This window comes from Sphaerodactylus townsendi, linkage group LG08 (assembly GCF_021028975.2).
Source record: "Sphaerodactylus townsendi isolate TG3544 linkage group LG08, MPM_Stown_v2.3, whole genome shotgun sequence".
Classification (NCBI taxonomy): domain Eukaryota; kingdom Metazoa; phylum Chordata; class Lepidosauria; order Squamata; family Sphaerodactylidae; genus Sphaerodactylus; species Sphaerodactylus townsendi.
In genome coordinates this window covers 31726175-31740273 of record NC_059432.1, presented here as the reverse complement: position 1 = coordinate 31740273, position 14099 = coordinate 31726175, and the positions used below count along the sequence as shown (strand labels likewise).

At 41.6% G+C, this 14099-nt stretch overlaps 1 protein-coding gene across 5 annotated transcripts in view; it reads left to right on the top strand.

The window, feature by feature from the left end:
* PRKG1 (protein kinase cGMP-dependent 1) overlaps window positions 1–2718 on the top strand; it is a 916981-nt gene extending 914263 nt beyond the window's left edge. For all 5 annotated transcript variants that reach the window (XM_048505459.1, XM_048505458.1, XM_048505460.1 and 2 more), the window contains one exon: window positions 511–2718. In XM_048505459.1, coding sequence (XP_048361416.1) covers window positions 511–609 — 99 coding nt within the window. In that variant the 3' untranslated portion in view covers window positions 610–2718. The remainder of the gene's footprint in view (window positions 1–510) is intronic.
* Window positions 2719–14099: the final 11381 nt, after the last annotated feature.

Sequence of the window (14099 nt, the reverse complement as noted above, 5' to 3'; positions counted from 1 at the left end):
TGCCTTGAGTCTCCTTACAGGAGAGAAAGGCGGGGTATAAATTCACACTCTCATTATTATTCACACTTGCTGCAAATTTCACAGTAAATATTTTGCTTTTGTGATTTCAGCAATTAACTATGACCTTTTTGGACAAAACTGAAGCAGTAACTTTCTTCCAACCCACAAATTACAAATTCAGAAATAGCACCTAAGTATTATTGCCAAGTGTACAGAACCTTGAAATCAATTTAGTATTGCATGAACTCATGAATGTTATTTTCTTCAGACAGATGGTTTCATTCTATCTTGGTCTTGAGTGCTACTGTAAATGGAAGCAGTATCATATGAAACTTTTGTTCAATATATTGTCTGAAACTCTTTCTAGTGAGCATGACTTAACCGGAAGTGGTGTATATGGGCATAAGAAAGCCATATATGTGAAAGCAGAAAACTGAAAATGTCCTAAAGATTCCAAACAAAACTCTGGAAACCTGAAATACCAAAAACCTCATTTTCTTCATTGAACAGGTTGCATCTCCCACAGATACAAGCAATTTTGATAGTTTCCCTGAGGACAACGATGAACCACCACCTGATGACAACTCAGGATGGGACATAGACTTTTAATGTATTTCTCTTACCTGCTTCTGCCTTGCTGAAGACAGCTTCCTGAGACTTGGCTGCCAGCAGACCTGAAGGAATTGGGAAGGATTAGTGCTCGGGGTCACCATGATGCCTTGATTGATGCTGCTACAGAACTACAGTGGCATTAGGACTTATTGCTTAGATGACAATAGTGCTCTTCACATGTTTTCTGTTTGAACTTATCATAGCAGTTGACATGGTGGTCCTGAAGCGAAGCCTTTTTCACTGGTAAATAAATGTGTTTTCTATCACTGTAATGAATTTGCTATGCTCTAGTTGTAATTTGAAAGTTGAGTAAGATACACATAATTCTAGCTGCAAGATTGGTTTCTTTATTGTTTCAGTTCTCAATAATGAAATATTAAGTACTGTAGTTTATTCTACGCTGTAGAATCTACAGTCTAGAATCTGGGGTATTCCCAAATGGCAAAAGAGATCGGGGAGGGGGGTCTCTTTAAAGAGGGGGGGTCTCTTTAAAGAGGCCAGTGTGCGGAGGACCACGAAGCAATTGGTCGAGGAGATTATGTCAAAGCAGTGCTGTAAGTTGTCTTTCTTTTCAAGCAGTATTCATGACAAGAATGAATGTTACCTTTTTCCCAGTTTTAATTCCTGATGTGCTTTTTTTTTGTAAACTGATAACAAAAGCACAACTGCTACAGTTTTTGTTGAACTGTTAGGGCAGGTATGGGTCGGTTTGTTCTCGGATGTGTCTGGGAACGTAGTATATCTAAAATTTAATTTTGTTGGTACAGCTACATAAACGCATGTAGAAAATTATTCTTAAACCTACTCATTTTACATATACATATACATATATATATATAAATATATATTACATTTATGTTATACACACACCAACACAAGGAAAACTATGCTTATAGAAAGGTCCTGGAAAGCAGCCAACCGGTCTAATAGGCACGAACACTGAGCTTAAAACTACATATAATACCTTTTGGAGCCCAATGAGGGAAAATGCAAACCCCCACTGCAGACTTTATAGGTGCTATGTACATTCTTCATCTGTGAAACAAACATCCACAGTAATTTTAGGAAAATAATGTAGCAAGAGAAGAGTAACGCAAAGGATTGTTTATATGTATAATTTTGCTTTGGCTCCACAGCATTGTTGCCTTTTCTGCTTTGTTATTTTATTGATCCTCTTAATCCCGAAGTGATCGGGCTATACTTGTTTATTTTTCCATTCAAAAGATAAGTAGCTTACTTCTTCCTGTGACACAAAATCATATAACTTTATCATTCTGTCTAAAACGTGGCGCACAATGCAGCTGGAGCGGAGCACTTTGGAATGCCATTCATTTCAAAGGAAGAGTTAAGCCCAGGCTTAAATTTCTCCCATAGGAATCAATGCATTTTTAAAATACTCCTCTTTGGGTGGATTATACCCACTTGGCAGAAATCATCTGACATACTCATGTCACTGTATTAACAGTAACATATTATGAACACATAAAGCAACGATAGCAATCTTAGCGTAGGCATTCTTCCCCCATGTATGGCATCAACCAGCAACTGTACATTCACAGTATACTCATATCTTTATGGCAAGTATCATAACTGCTAAAGCATCTTTGCTGATATGACAAAAAAATTATTCATTTCAATAAAATGTTTTCCAACTTTCTAGATGCCATCGCATAATAGGAAATGCCCCTGAAAATATACAACGCTATCCAGTCGTTCATATCCATTCATTTAACCCATTCATTCTGATTACAGCTGCACCACCAAAGTCTTAACAACCTACTCCTTCATCTGAAGCCAACGATAGCCCATTTTCATCTCATTTAGTCAGTCTCCAATTTTTTTTTTTTGTATCCACATTTCTCCTAAACTATGGCAAGGATTCTTTACTTTCAAAATTGCTGTCAATGCAGAGGCAGTGATGATAGAGCTTCCACCCAAAGAATTGTCTGTGGTGAATACCCACTCTGTTCCAACTGTCTTTCAGCTTCCCCAATCCATTCTCCTTTAGGCAATCTAAACAAAACTATCTGCACCTCCCCGCTTTTATCTCTGCAATGAAAAGGGCTAGAGACTTAAATTTTAATTGTTGTACACTGGGAACTTGAAGAAATGAAAATTTGAAATAGAAAGAAAGATAACATGGTAACAGCTCTCTGTAATAGTATTTCACGATGGGGCAATAGAAACCACAATTTTTCAAAAAGCCCTGCCTTCATGCAGCAGTAAAAAAATGTGCCCGTGAGGAGATGGTGATGAGAAAATGGTGCCAATGTGGGTAAAATCTTTGCAGGACTGGAAAACAGCACCTTTCCTTCCAGATGGCACAATAACACATTTGAACAGTATTCTTTCCAAAAAGATTGAAGTAAAGCAGATTTTTAGAAAATGCATATTGTGGATGGAGAAACTTATAAAGAGGACAGTGAATCACCACATTGTGCATTGAGGCAAGATTAAAGAAACATCCTGTGGAAGTCACCCTATTCATCTTTCCATTCCCCTCCTCTACTTGCTTCCCACCACCATTCCCTTTCAACAGTCTGTGCAAGAACAGTTCCTCTTCATCGATTGCTCTTTCACTGTACCACATTATATACTGGGAGCAACTCTTGGGTTTTTCCCCCAGCCACGATGCATTGCTACAATGATTTTGCACTAGCTCAATCACAACAGTTGGCTAAAAAGGAAAATCTAAGATTCTTACAAATCAGCATCAATATTTTCAGTTAACCAAGGCAATTGAGCTTCTAGTCATCAGTAGAGGTGCAACAGCTTGCAATTTTCCTTGTTGCAGAATTGAAACTAGCATATCTCTTTGTGATTTCTGATTAAACAAGTGTGCTTCAGAGCAGACACATGATCTCGTTACCATCCTATGTTGTCTTTCAGCTCTGTCCTGAATATCTTGATAGTTTCTGTATTAAAAGAATGTGATGGCATATTGCTCATCCACACCAATCAGGAGTGTAGGTGATTGGGTACCACATTATAAGAAACAGCATGCTGTTTCTGGCACACACAGGATCAAGTGGCAGTAGAATCCAGAGTTACTAGTCATGCATTATAGCAGATTAGGTCACATGCGCAAACACGTACACGCAGTGGTGGGATCCAAAAATTTTAGCAACAGGTTCCCTCGCTAGCCCCCCCTCAGCAAAGGGGGTAGAGGCGTAACTAGGCAAACCTGAGCCCTGGGCAAAACCTGAGTTGGATGCCCCCCCCATGGGCAGCCACCCCACCATGACCCCCCAATTTTGTTTTTACACCAGGTCATTTCTAAATCATCATCACATTATAGAAAATGCCCCAACTCACAAATCTGACCCCAGCAATGGTGAAACACACAGGTTCTTTGATGAGACTGGTGAGATAAAAGATACGAAAAGCTGAGAATCCATGAATTGCAGTACCTGAAAGGGATTAACCCAGTTCCGGGAGTTACATTATTAGTCGCAATTGCTATATGGAACCTTCAAGTTCAAAGGCAGGATGCCTCTTTCGAGGGAGAAAGGCGTGGAGGTGGAAAAGTGGACCCAATTAGTAACCCCCTCTCGGCACACACAAATAATTAGTAACCCACTCTCGGGAACTGGTGAGAACCTGCTGGATCCCACCTCTGCGTACACGCATACACACAGCTCTCCTTGTAGTTTCTTACTGGATGTTTAGGGCTGCTCTGGGGAAAAACTGAGCACATATATAGAAACTATGGAGCTCCTTAGCTGGACAGCAGCTAGATGGAAATATTACATTTCCCAAACACAGGGTTGTTTGGAACCAACATAGCTCATTACTTGCTTGCTTAGTATAAAATAGATCAATCATTTTATTTCTAAAAATTGCTCCAAGTGATTCATAAAACCGGAAACATCACATTTAAAGGTATAAGAAAAGCAAGAACTCCAAAGGATCATATTGGCCAGAGATGTCTTTCCACACATAAGCATGTTTTGTTCAGCCAGTATTAAAGAATACACATTTGTCAGTTTCTGTAAATTTATATCATTTAAAATCTAAAACTATTGTGGTACTCCTGAATGGTACTCATGTTGGGAAGTATTAATTTTTCACCTTGTCTTAAAGGTAAAGGTGCAAGCACGAGGTCATTACTGACCCACTGGATGACGTCTCATCACAACGTTTACAAGGCAGACTATTTTTACAGGATGGTTTGCCATTGCCTTCCCCATCCTCTACACTTTACCCCAGCAAGCTGGGTACTCATTTTACCAATCTCGAAAGGATGAAAGGTTGAACAATCAACCTTGAGCTGGCACCTGAAACTGACTTCTGTTGGGATTGAACTCAGATTGTGAGCAGAGCTCAGACTGCAGTACTGCAGTTTACTACTCTGTGCCACAGGGCTCATCTTACAAATTGCTGTTTTGTAAGGGATGCTTTTCTTCTCCTTCTCCTTGTCTTTGGGAAATCTGGAGCCTGGATTTTTCTTTGTTTCAACTAATCAGATTTGCTTTGATTTCATCTGCCAAAAACCATTAAAGTGGACCAGTTCATGCTTGCAGGTGCAAGAAAACAGTATCAGTTTATTCCACTTCAGAGCTATCTCTTTTCAGTTTGGTTTGACTATCCTTCACACTGGTGAGGCCCCCCATAATTTGAACAGAGCTTTCTACACGGAAAAAAAAATAGTATTGTCTAAGCTGAACAAATCAACAAATTTCCAGAAGAACAGAGTGCTTCATTTAAGGGCAGATCCTAAAATAATGCATGCTCAGTTCCATGCTGCTTTGAATATCAATCCTAACAGACAATGCATAAATTCACTTGTTGATCATTTCAGCTGCTCATTAATCCTGTGTGGCACACATCTGCCAAAGCAGAATGATTTGCACCTTGCAAATCTAACACTTAGTTCTACACGTGTAATAGAAGAATTTAAACATTGACTGAAGCAGACATTTGATACTAGGGCTAAAACAATACTTTAGTCAGAAGTCACCTTGGTGCAGCATTAAAGCTGGAATTGCTTTTACATAAATGCTCCCCCACCCCCACGTCTTCAGCCAGAGATAGTGTGCGGCTACACTGAGCAAACTGAAATATGAAGTTTCTTCATTTTAATTAATTGACTTTTCCTAATCCATGCATAAGGACTTGCTGTCTCTAGCCTAAAGAGTTCTTATGATAATGGACCGTGCAAGGCACTCAGCTGAAGAGGTCACATACAAAAGGGGGAAAAAAGATTTATGCAAAAAAGTGTCCAAATGTGCTTGGGATGAATTATTATGCTTGCTTCCCTTCTGTTTGTCCTTCAGCCACACTCAATCATATGTAATTGGTGTGATGTGCACTTAATACAAATTTATTTTGTCATATGATTCATTCACCTTGCATTTCTTTTACCAAATGTATTTTAAATACCGTACCTTAAAACTAGAATATGTATATTAGTGAACCCTACATTAATAAGTAATATATTTTATTCATGTATAGAGAGAGAAAAACACACATTCACACTTTCACGTACTGTCTCTTACGACCAGTCTGCGTGTTATTCTTTCCACACAGATTCTGCCCAAAACTGCACCCAGATTTGCATCCTAGCTTTGACATGAGTCAGAACTTTCACTGTATGTATCTATCATGGGAAGCTGGGCCATCAGGTACCCTATTTCTCTCCTCCCTCTTCAACATTCTACCACATCCATGTTTTGAGTGGTCCTTCCCATTACAGCTGGGAATGCAAAATTCACCACAGGGTGTCATTTGTGGCAGCATCCACGTGACAAGCATAGTGGGCAGCCCACATATTTAAGGCAGCAGTCTTCAAAAGAGTTAGATCCATTCACTTCAACAGGCTGTACTCACTAATCATGGGCCTGAGATTGGGACCTCTGTTTCCCTTTTAATATATATGGGAAGACGATGTGCTTGTACGTGAAGAAAATTTGCTATCCTATTTAAGACACTTTTTTGCTAAAACTGGGTTCTAAAAGACGAGCCGTAGCTTATTACAGTGCTGCATTATTCACGTTAAAATTCTTATTTAATAATAGGACCACAAGCAAATGTTTATGTAAATAGGTATTTTTCGTGTTGATATTTTGTGGTACTCATGGAGCTTTTGATTTAGAACTTCATGGCATTATTCCTCCATTTTCTTATTTGTAAGGTAATGTTTTTAGATCAACGTAGACTTGAATGAATGTCATAACTGTCAGTATTACTGAAACTGATGTCAACTGTACCGTTGTCCATCTGTCCCATAGTTTAGACCATCATCTAGCTGTTTGGCATTGTTGCAAGTGCCTTAAATTCATGGCATCCTATTAAAAAAAATACAAATTTGGTGTTATGCTGCATGACAAAGACAAACACACCTCAAAATGTTGTCCTTTCTTAGCTTGCTGCGTTTTACAGTTCTTTCGGCTAACAGTTTATAAGCCTTTATTATATAATATTGATGAATTACAGAAATGATGAAGTTGTTCTCTTATTTCTGTTATAAATGTACCAGAGCTGTGTATCTGTTAATGAGATACAGCGTCATTTCTGTGAAATGTATAAATGTATGTGCAGGTCAAATTAATATATGACATACTATCAGTCTGTATACAGGTATTCCTGTTTTGCTAAGCTGTGCAAGTTTTAAAACTGTAGTGCAGTAAAAGTTCTAACATATCATATTTTCTAATAGGCTCCATTGCAAAAACGTTCCAGTCAAACCAATGATTAGCAAAATTGGCTGTAAAAAAATTGACACCAAGCGGAATCGCGTTCTTCTCGTCGTGAAACCAATGACTGCAAAGGAGGTGAATCTTGTTGCACCACTGAACAAAACAGGACCAGTGCTTTCTATGAGTTCTTGTATATGCAAACCATTTCTGAGACAAGCTCTCAGTACACCTAGAAAGCTAACCACTGAAAGTGTGTTCTTAGTCCTCTTCCTCTGTGAATGGTCCACTCCATAAACAGACCACAGCACTGAGACGTTGATGTTTCAGGCTTCAATAGCAAAGGGGGGTTGATTCAGAGTTCCCTACTACCATACTTATTCCAATGTATGCTGTTTTTACACTGGTGGTTTGCTTTATAATCTTATGGCTATCCTTCCCCCACCCCCCACCCCTTTAGTTTTCTTATGAATAATTCTACATGAAAGAGGGGGATTTTGTCTGTCCAAGAAACACTTCCATTGAATGGTCATTGACCAGTTGCACTCTTTTGATGTAGACTGAAAAAAACTTTTTACCATAAACCTAACTGCTTTTGTTTTGCTCTGTATTTTCCCTGCAGCTGTAATTGCCGAGTGCCTGTTGTATACTTTATAGAGTTGAAATTAAAAAAAAATTACTTTTCAGTACAGTTGCCTTGTGATGGAATTTTATTACCTTTCGAAATACTGTCATTCAAACTGAAATACAATGATTCTTTTAATGTGTCCTCCCCGCACCCACCCACGGTGCACTTTTTTTCTTTTGGCAAAATAAAAGCATTATATGACAAAAACCGAAGAGACATATTTTGGGAGCTGATCTGCCTTACAAACCATTGTCTCTAATGTGGCCGTCTCCATCTTCAGAAAGAAGTCCAGAGGACTGCAGGACTGTTATAGCAGCATCTGTTAAGGGAATTTGTAACAAATCATTAGAGTAAGAAGGCACTGTCTAAAACTGCTTAGCTCACCCTGGAATCCACCCAGTGGAGGTAGGCTTTGCCCATTCTGCCTTCAATTGCTGCTCAGAATGAGAAAACCCTCTCATTTAAGACCAAATGGGGGGAAACTCCTTTTTTCCTTTGTGCTTTGTGTCCACCTTAGCCTGTTCTCCCTCTAGGTCTTTTTGAGATAAATAACTGCCAGGGCTTGGGAAAGGAGGTACTGATAGTCTCCAGTCTGAAAGAACCAAAGAGCTTGCTTAGGAACCTGCAATTCCCCATCATCCTTCTCTCCTTCCTCAGATAGGAACTCACCCTCTTCCCTGGGCTTTATTGCTGGTATTACCTAAATGTGGGTAAATATAGTAAATATAGTAATAAAATACAGTAAGTATAGTAATAAATACAGTAAGTACAGTAATATTTGCTAGTAAATATAGTAATGAATACTAGGACAAAACATCATGCTTTAAGTCACAAAGTCATGAAAAATAAATGATACCATCAAAACAATTAAAAACCTTTAAAAAGCTTAGCTGCAAATAATTGGTTTGCCACCTGTCTCTGTGTATATGCATGATGCAACCACAAATGGTTATAGAAATGGTGAGGCTGTTGATCTTTCCCTTTCATCAGAAGGATGGCATATTTAGCAATATAAAATTGAAGCTGCAATTTAGGCAGTGAGCTCTTTGGCACGCCTGACGTGCACTTCCTGCAACCTTTAATATAATGGCTTCCCTTATCTACCCACTTACTAACCTCACCAAGTCACCTGGCCTTTCATTCCTTGCAAGACCTGACAATACCTTACCTGGCAAGCAGCAATAACAACTCTGTGGGTGGTCAGCTATTACACTTCTGTAATTAAAAGATATGATTTTATGAAACAAACATTCAGCCCTTAAGGGAAAGTAACATTTATAATCTGTATAGCTTTGATGAAGTGGGTACTATTGGGGGGGGGGGGTATTGTTTGCCTTTTTCCACCTCCAAAACTATTTTCATGGGCATGATAAGCGTAATGATATTTTTATCTGTCCTCACTGAAGGAAATCAGCAAACTGAATTGACTGCGCTCTCTGGGAATGTAGGGAAAATTCAAAAGAATTGGAATGAATTAAGCAACTTGGCTCAATACAGGGAAAATTAAGACCTGTTGGAACCTCCAGCTAGGAGTGTATTCATCTCAGTGCCACAGCGACGCACAGTGATTCTCTCCTTGTAGTTTAGATGGCTGCTGCCTCTATTTAAAGATATCAGACAGGAAGATAGAGCTTGGAGTAACTATCTTATGCAGCTGAATAGAAAAATCAACAATGCATGAGAGTAGAGTGCAGATCTATTCATTTCAATAGGCTTAGGCATGCTGTACTTGGTACTAAAGGATTGGTCTAAAAAGAAAATACATTTTAAAATTTAACTGCATGGCTTTCCAAATCAAGTATTCAAAGGCAACATCTGAATTAACTCTTCCTCTACTCCACGCAGTTCTTGCTGCTTTTCTTGAGACCAAAAGTTGTGCATTCCAAGAGATGGGTCCCACTAGACTTTGAACGCCAAGGTCTGCCTACACTAGTCTGCCTGCACTAAAATTAAAACCACTCTGGCATGGATGGCACGGACAGATCTTGCAGATATTTGTGGACACTTTATTTTCTTAGAAGAATTTTGGAACTGATATTGGCATTTTGAAAAGATGTACACAAATAGGACCCCGGTAACGGCCCCATGTTGATTTTCTAGGCTACCTTTGTAAAGTAATTGCCTTTTATTTGATTGTATTGGTCACACTGTTACTTCTGTCAAATTTCAAATGAAGCAGAAATGCATAAATAATATTTAAGCACCTTCCGTCAGTACTGATTTGAGGTCTCTCATGTATATTCAACTAATCAAAAATTTGGGATATAAACTTTAGAGTTGAAATGGTTAATTCAATTGGAAGGAAGGGACATGTTTTAAATAGTAATCCACACTTCCCTTACAGGAAATTATTTTTGTATATATGTGTGAAGTGCCTTCAAGTCACAGCTGTCCTAGGGCAACCCAATAGAGGGCTGTGTGGCCGGGTTCTAGTAGCACACAAGGGCTGTGTGGCCGGGTTCTAGTAGCATTTTCTCCTGATGTTTTGCCTGCATCTGTGGCTGGCATCTTCAGAGGATCTGGCATCTTCAGATCCTTTGAAGATGCCAGCCACAGATGCAGGCAAAACGTCAGGAGAAAATGCTACTAGAACACAGCCATACAGCCTGGAAACCACACAACACCCCAGACCCTGGTATTCCTTGGTGGTTTTCCATCCAAGTACTAGTCAGAACTTGCTTAGCTTCTGAGATTTGATATGATCAGACTAGTTGGGCCATCCAGCACAAGTTAGAATGTACTGAGAAGTAAAAATCAGCAGAAATTAGCTCCTCTCTTTCCAAGTGGGATTGTCTGCCTGCTTGCACAAAAGGAGGATTTAATTCAGGATTACAGTTTGTACCTGTATTAAAAATCTAATAATGCAACCTTATTTTCAATTGGCCATTTTTTCGGTCTGTGTCTTTGTGTGTACACACAGATTATATGTGTGTTTGTGTAACTTTAAACCAAGTGGGATGTGTACGTTTTAAAAATTAATATCTGGCCCTTCCACACTGGCTCAGCCAAGGGTGCCCCTTTTAAACAGCTTCCTGGGGGGCTGAGACAGGCCAGCCACACCCACTCCATTATCCTAGGAGATGGGCCAATGAGAATGGTAGATCCTAGGTCCAATGGAGCGCTTCTTTAGGTCAATGGAGCGTGGCCAAGGTGGCTGCCCATTGGATCCACCGTCAATAGGCAGCCAATGAGAGTGGTAGATCCTAGGTCCAATGGGCAGCTGCTAGGTCCAATGGGCAGCCAATGAGAGTGGCTGCCCATTGGATCCTAGGTCCAATGGGCAGCCAATGAGAGTGGTAGATCCTAGGTCCAATGGGCAGCTGCCTGCCCATTGGGCCTAGGATACCTATTTCTCCTGCTCCTCCCACCACCCCTGCTGGCCTAAGGAAGTTATTGTTTCCTACCCCACCCAACCAAAGAAGCCTTCATAGCTCTCCCAACATATGAGGAGCATGCAGGATTAAGTCCAATTGCTGCCATAAGCACAGTCCCACCTTGGTGCCCAAACCCTCCATTTGCAAGATTCAGAATTAAGTTTACATGCAGGCTGACCAGATTTCACAATTTATATTCACGATATAGCCTGGTTTTTTTTTATTTCGTTTATGTAACAATTTATAGCAAAAAGCAATGTATTTGCTTTTAACAAGCTGGAAAGTACAAAAAAGCATTTTTAAAAAATAAATGGGCATAAGGGAACAATGCAAATGACACTATTAAAACTTATCATTTCAAAATGTTTCAAGTTAGAACATTTTTCCAAACTTTGTGAAAGAAACACTGCCATATAATGTACAGTTTTTGCTCATGGGGCACAGGTATGTGCCAGAGGCCTTTATTGTGGGACCCTAGTTCACCTGAAGTTGAACTAACTTTTTTGTGGTGGTGGTGCCTCCTTTCACATCTTTTTAATATTTTTTTAGCCACAAAATTTTTTTTGTGGTGATCTCACTTTCTGTGGTGCTCCTTTCCCCTTGGTGCCCTAAGCACGTGCTTGTTATGTTCAGCAATTAATCCAGGGCAGGTAACAGGCCATTGCCTGTGGTAGGTTCCTTGACCCTCAGGCAGGGGTGTAGCTAGGGAAAATGTAGCCCGGGGCCAAATCTGAGTTTTGCGCCCCTCCCCCCCCCATGGGCAGCTGCCCTCCACCATTACTACCCAGAGCAGCCGAGGGGAGGGGAGCCTGCAAGAAAGTCTCCAGCTCTTTTACAGGAGGAAAATCCCTGCAGAAGGCCGCTTCCAACCACCGACATGCCAATTAAATCCATTCCCCCAGAGAAGCCGAGAGGGAGAGAAGTACGCCCATTCCTTCCACCCTGCCTTCCCAAGCAGCCGGATGCGCTGCCTCCTTCCTTCCAGATCAAGGCCTGGCTGGGGCTTGCCCTTCAGCTGCTCTGGGGGTGTTTTGGTCAGTGGGCGGCGAGATGCACTTCTGCGCAGGGATTTTTCTCCTGTAAAAGAGCTGGAGACTTTCTTGCAAGCTCTTTTACAGGAGAAAAATCCTTGCAGAAGGCCCTGCCGACCATGGAGTGCGCCAAACACCCCCAGAGCAGCCGAGGGGATGAAGAGAGTTGCCCAGGCCACCCCCTGACTTCCCAAACAGCGGGTCGCTGCCGCCCCCGCCCACCCACCTGCATCGATCGAAGGCCAGGCTGGCTGGCTGCCTGGCCAGTGCCTGCTGCTTACCTGACCTGTTGTTTGTCTTCAGGTTCCAGCAGGCAGGCGCTCTGGGACTGCTGGTGGCTCATGGAAGTGGAAAGGGCTCCCTTTACGGCAGCCTTTCCGTTGCTCCTCTTCAAGCCGTTTGCTAGCCACCAGGTCATATGTGGTGCCTGGTGTTCCAGGCACTGCTGGGCCGCCCCCACTCAAACTCCCTGTCCTCAGGCGGCCTCAGCATTGCGCCCACAAGGGAGGGCCTGCTTGCGGCTGCAGAGGAATCCCACCCCAGCAAGAGACCCTGGCATGCCCAGTGGCCAGCCACATGACCGAAAGCCAGCAGCCGCATGGCATGCCGCGTTGACCTGGCAGGGGCCAGGGCAGGACCACCCAGATGTCCCCCATTGGTGCTCACGCCAGGTGCTACCTCAGGGTTGGCTGGCTGAAGCATCTCTGGGCATTGCCAATGGCAGAGGCTGGAAAGCTGCCCCCACAACGCAGTAGAGTCGAGGGCTTCCATGCGTCTTCCCTGTATGCCGTCCTCCCTTGGCATGGTCTAGAGGCCTCCCTCTCTTTGGAGTAAGAATAGAGGTAGGAAATCTGAGCTTGCACAGAAATATTTCACAAGCATAGAAAAATACAACTCACAACATCCTGAGCTGTTTACGGACCCACTAGCCTCATTCACTCGAAGTCATGGACTATGAGCCATAGGCTAAGAACAAAAGACCAAGAGACTTTCCTCCCTCTGCAAAGACCCTTTGCCCATGTCTGTATTTGAATACCCATAACAGCAGAGAGAACAGACACTCAGGCAGGGACAGCAGACAGCTGCAACATCTTCGCTGTGCTTTGTTTGCTCTTCTTGTCTTGGGTATTGCCAAGAGGTATGAGCCAAAGGGATGTTAGCCAATGGCCCGTGGCCTAGGACAACTGGGCTGTTGGATTCTAGACTGGCCTTAAGATACAGTTTGTTTTATGTATTTGTCTTTATTGTAAGCTGCTTTCAGTTTGACATTTGCAGTCTCGGGAAGGCAAAAAGCTCCTTCTCGATGGCAAAGCGTCGAAAAGCGAACATGGTTGAGAATTACATTTCAGCATATATAGGAAAGGCAAAGCATGAGCAAAGCGTAGAAATGTATGACATGGGGAGTGATTCTGGCTTGAGCAATAGGGTAAGAGGCTTAAGTTCAACAAAAACATATTGTCCCTCTTTGCTTAGAGAGGGGACCAGGTGTGTTAACATATAGGGCTCATGATTTATCCACAGCAAAGTGGAAGGAGGTACAAGGCCCTGGAAACATTTTCCAAATTAGGAACAGATGGAAGGTATCAAGGCCGGGAATAAGGTTTACTAGGGGTAGTCTGGCCTCTTCATTGAGCTGTGGGGAGGGGCATGGGTAATTTAAAATAACTCGTACTGGATTAATCCAAAGTAGGAATCTTAGAGTGAAATGCTAATGTGGGTCTAGTTTGTTACTGCTGGAAATGTTAAAGTTGCAGGATGCTTTTTATTGAACTGATTAATAGCTTAATAGGTCCTGATTAGCAGCCTGATTGCCTAACAT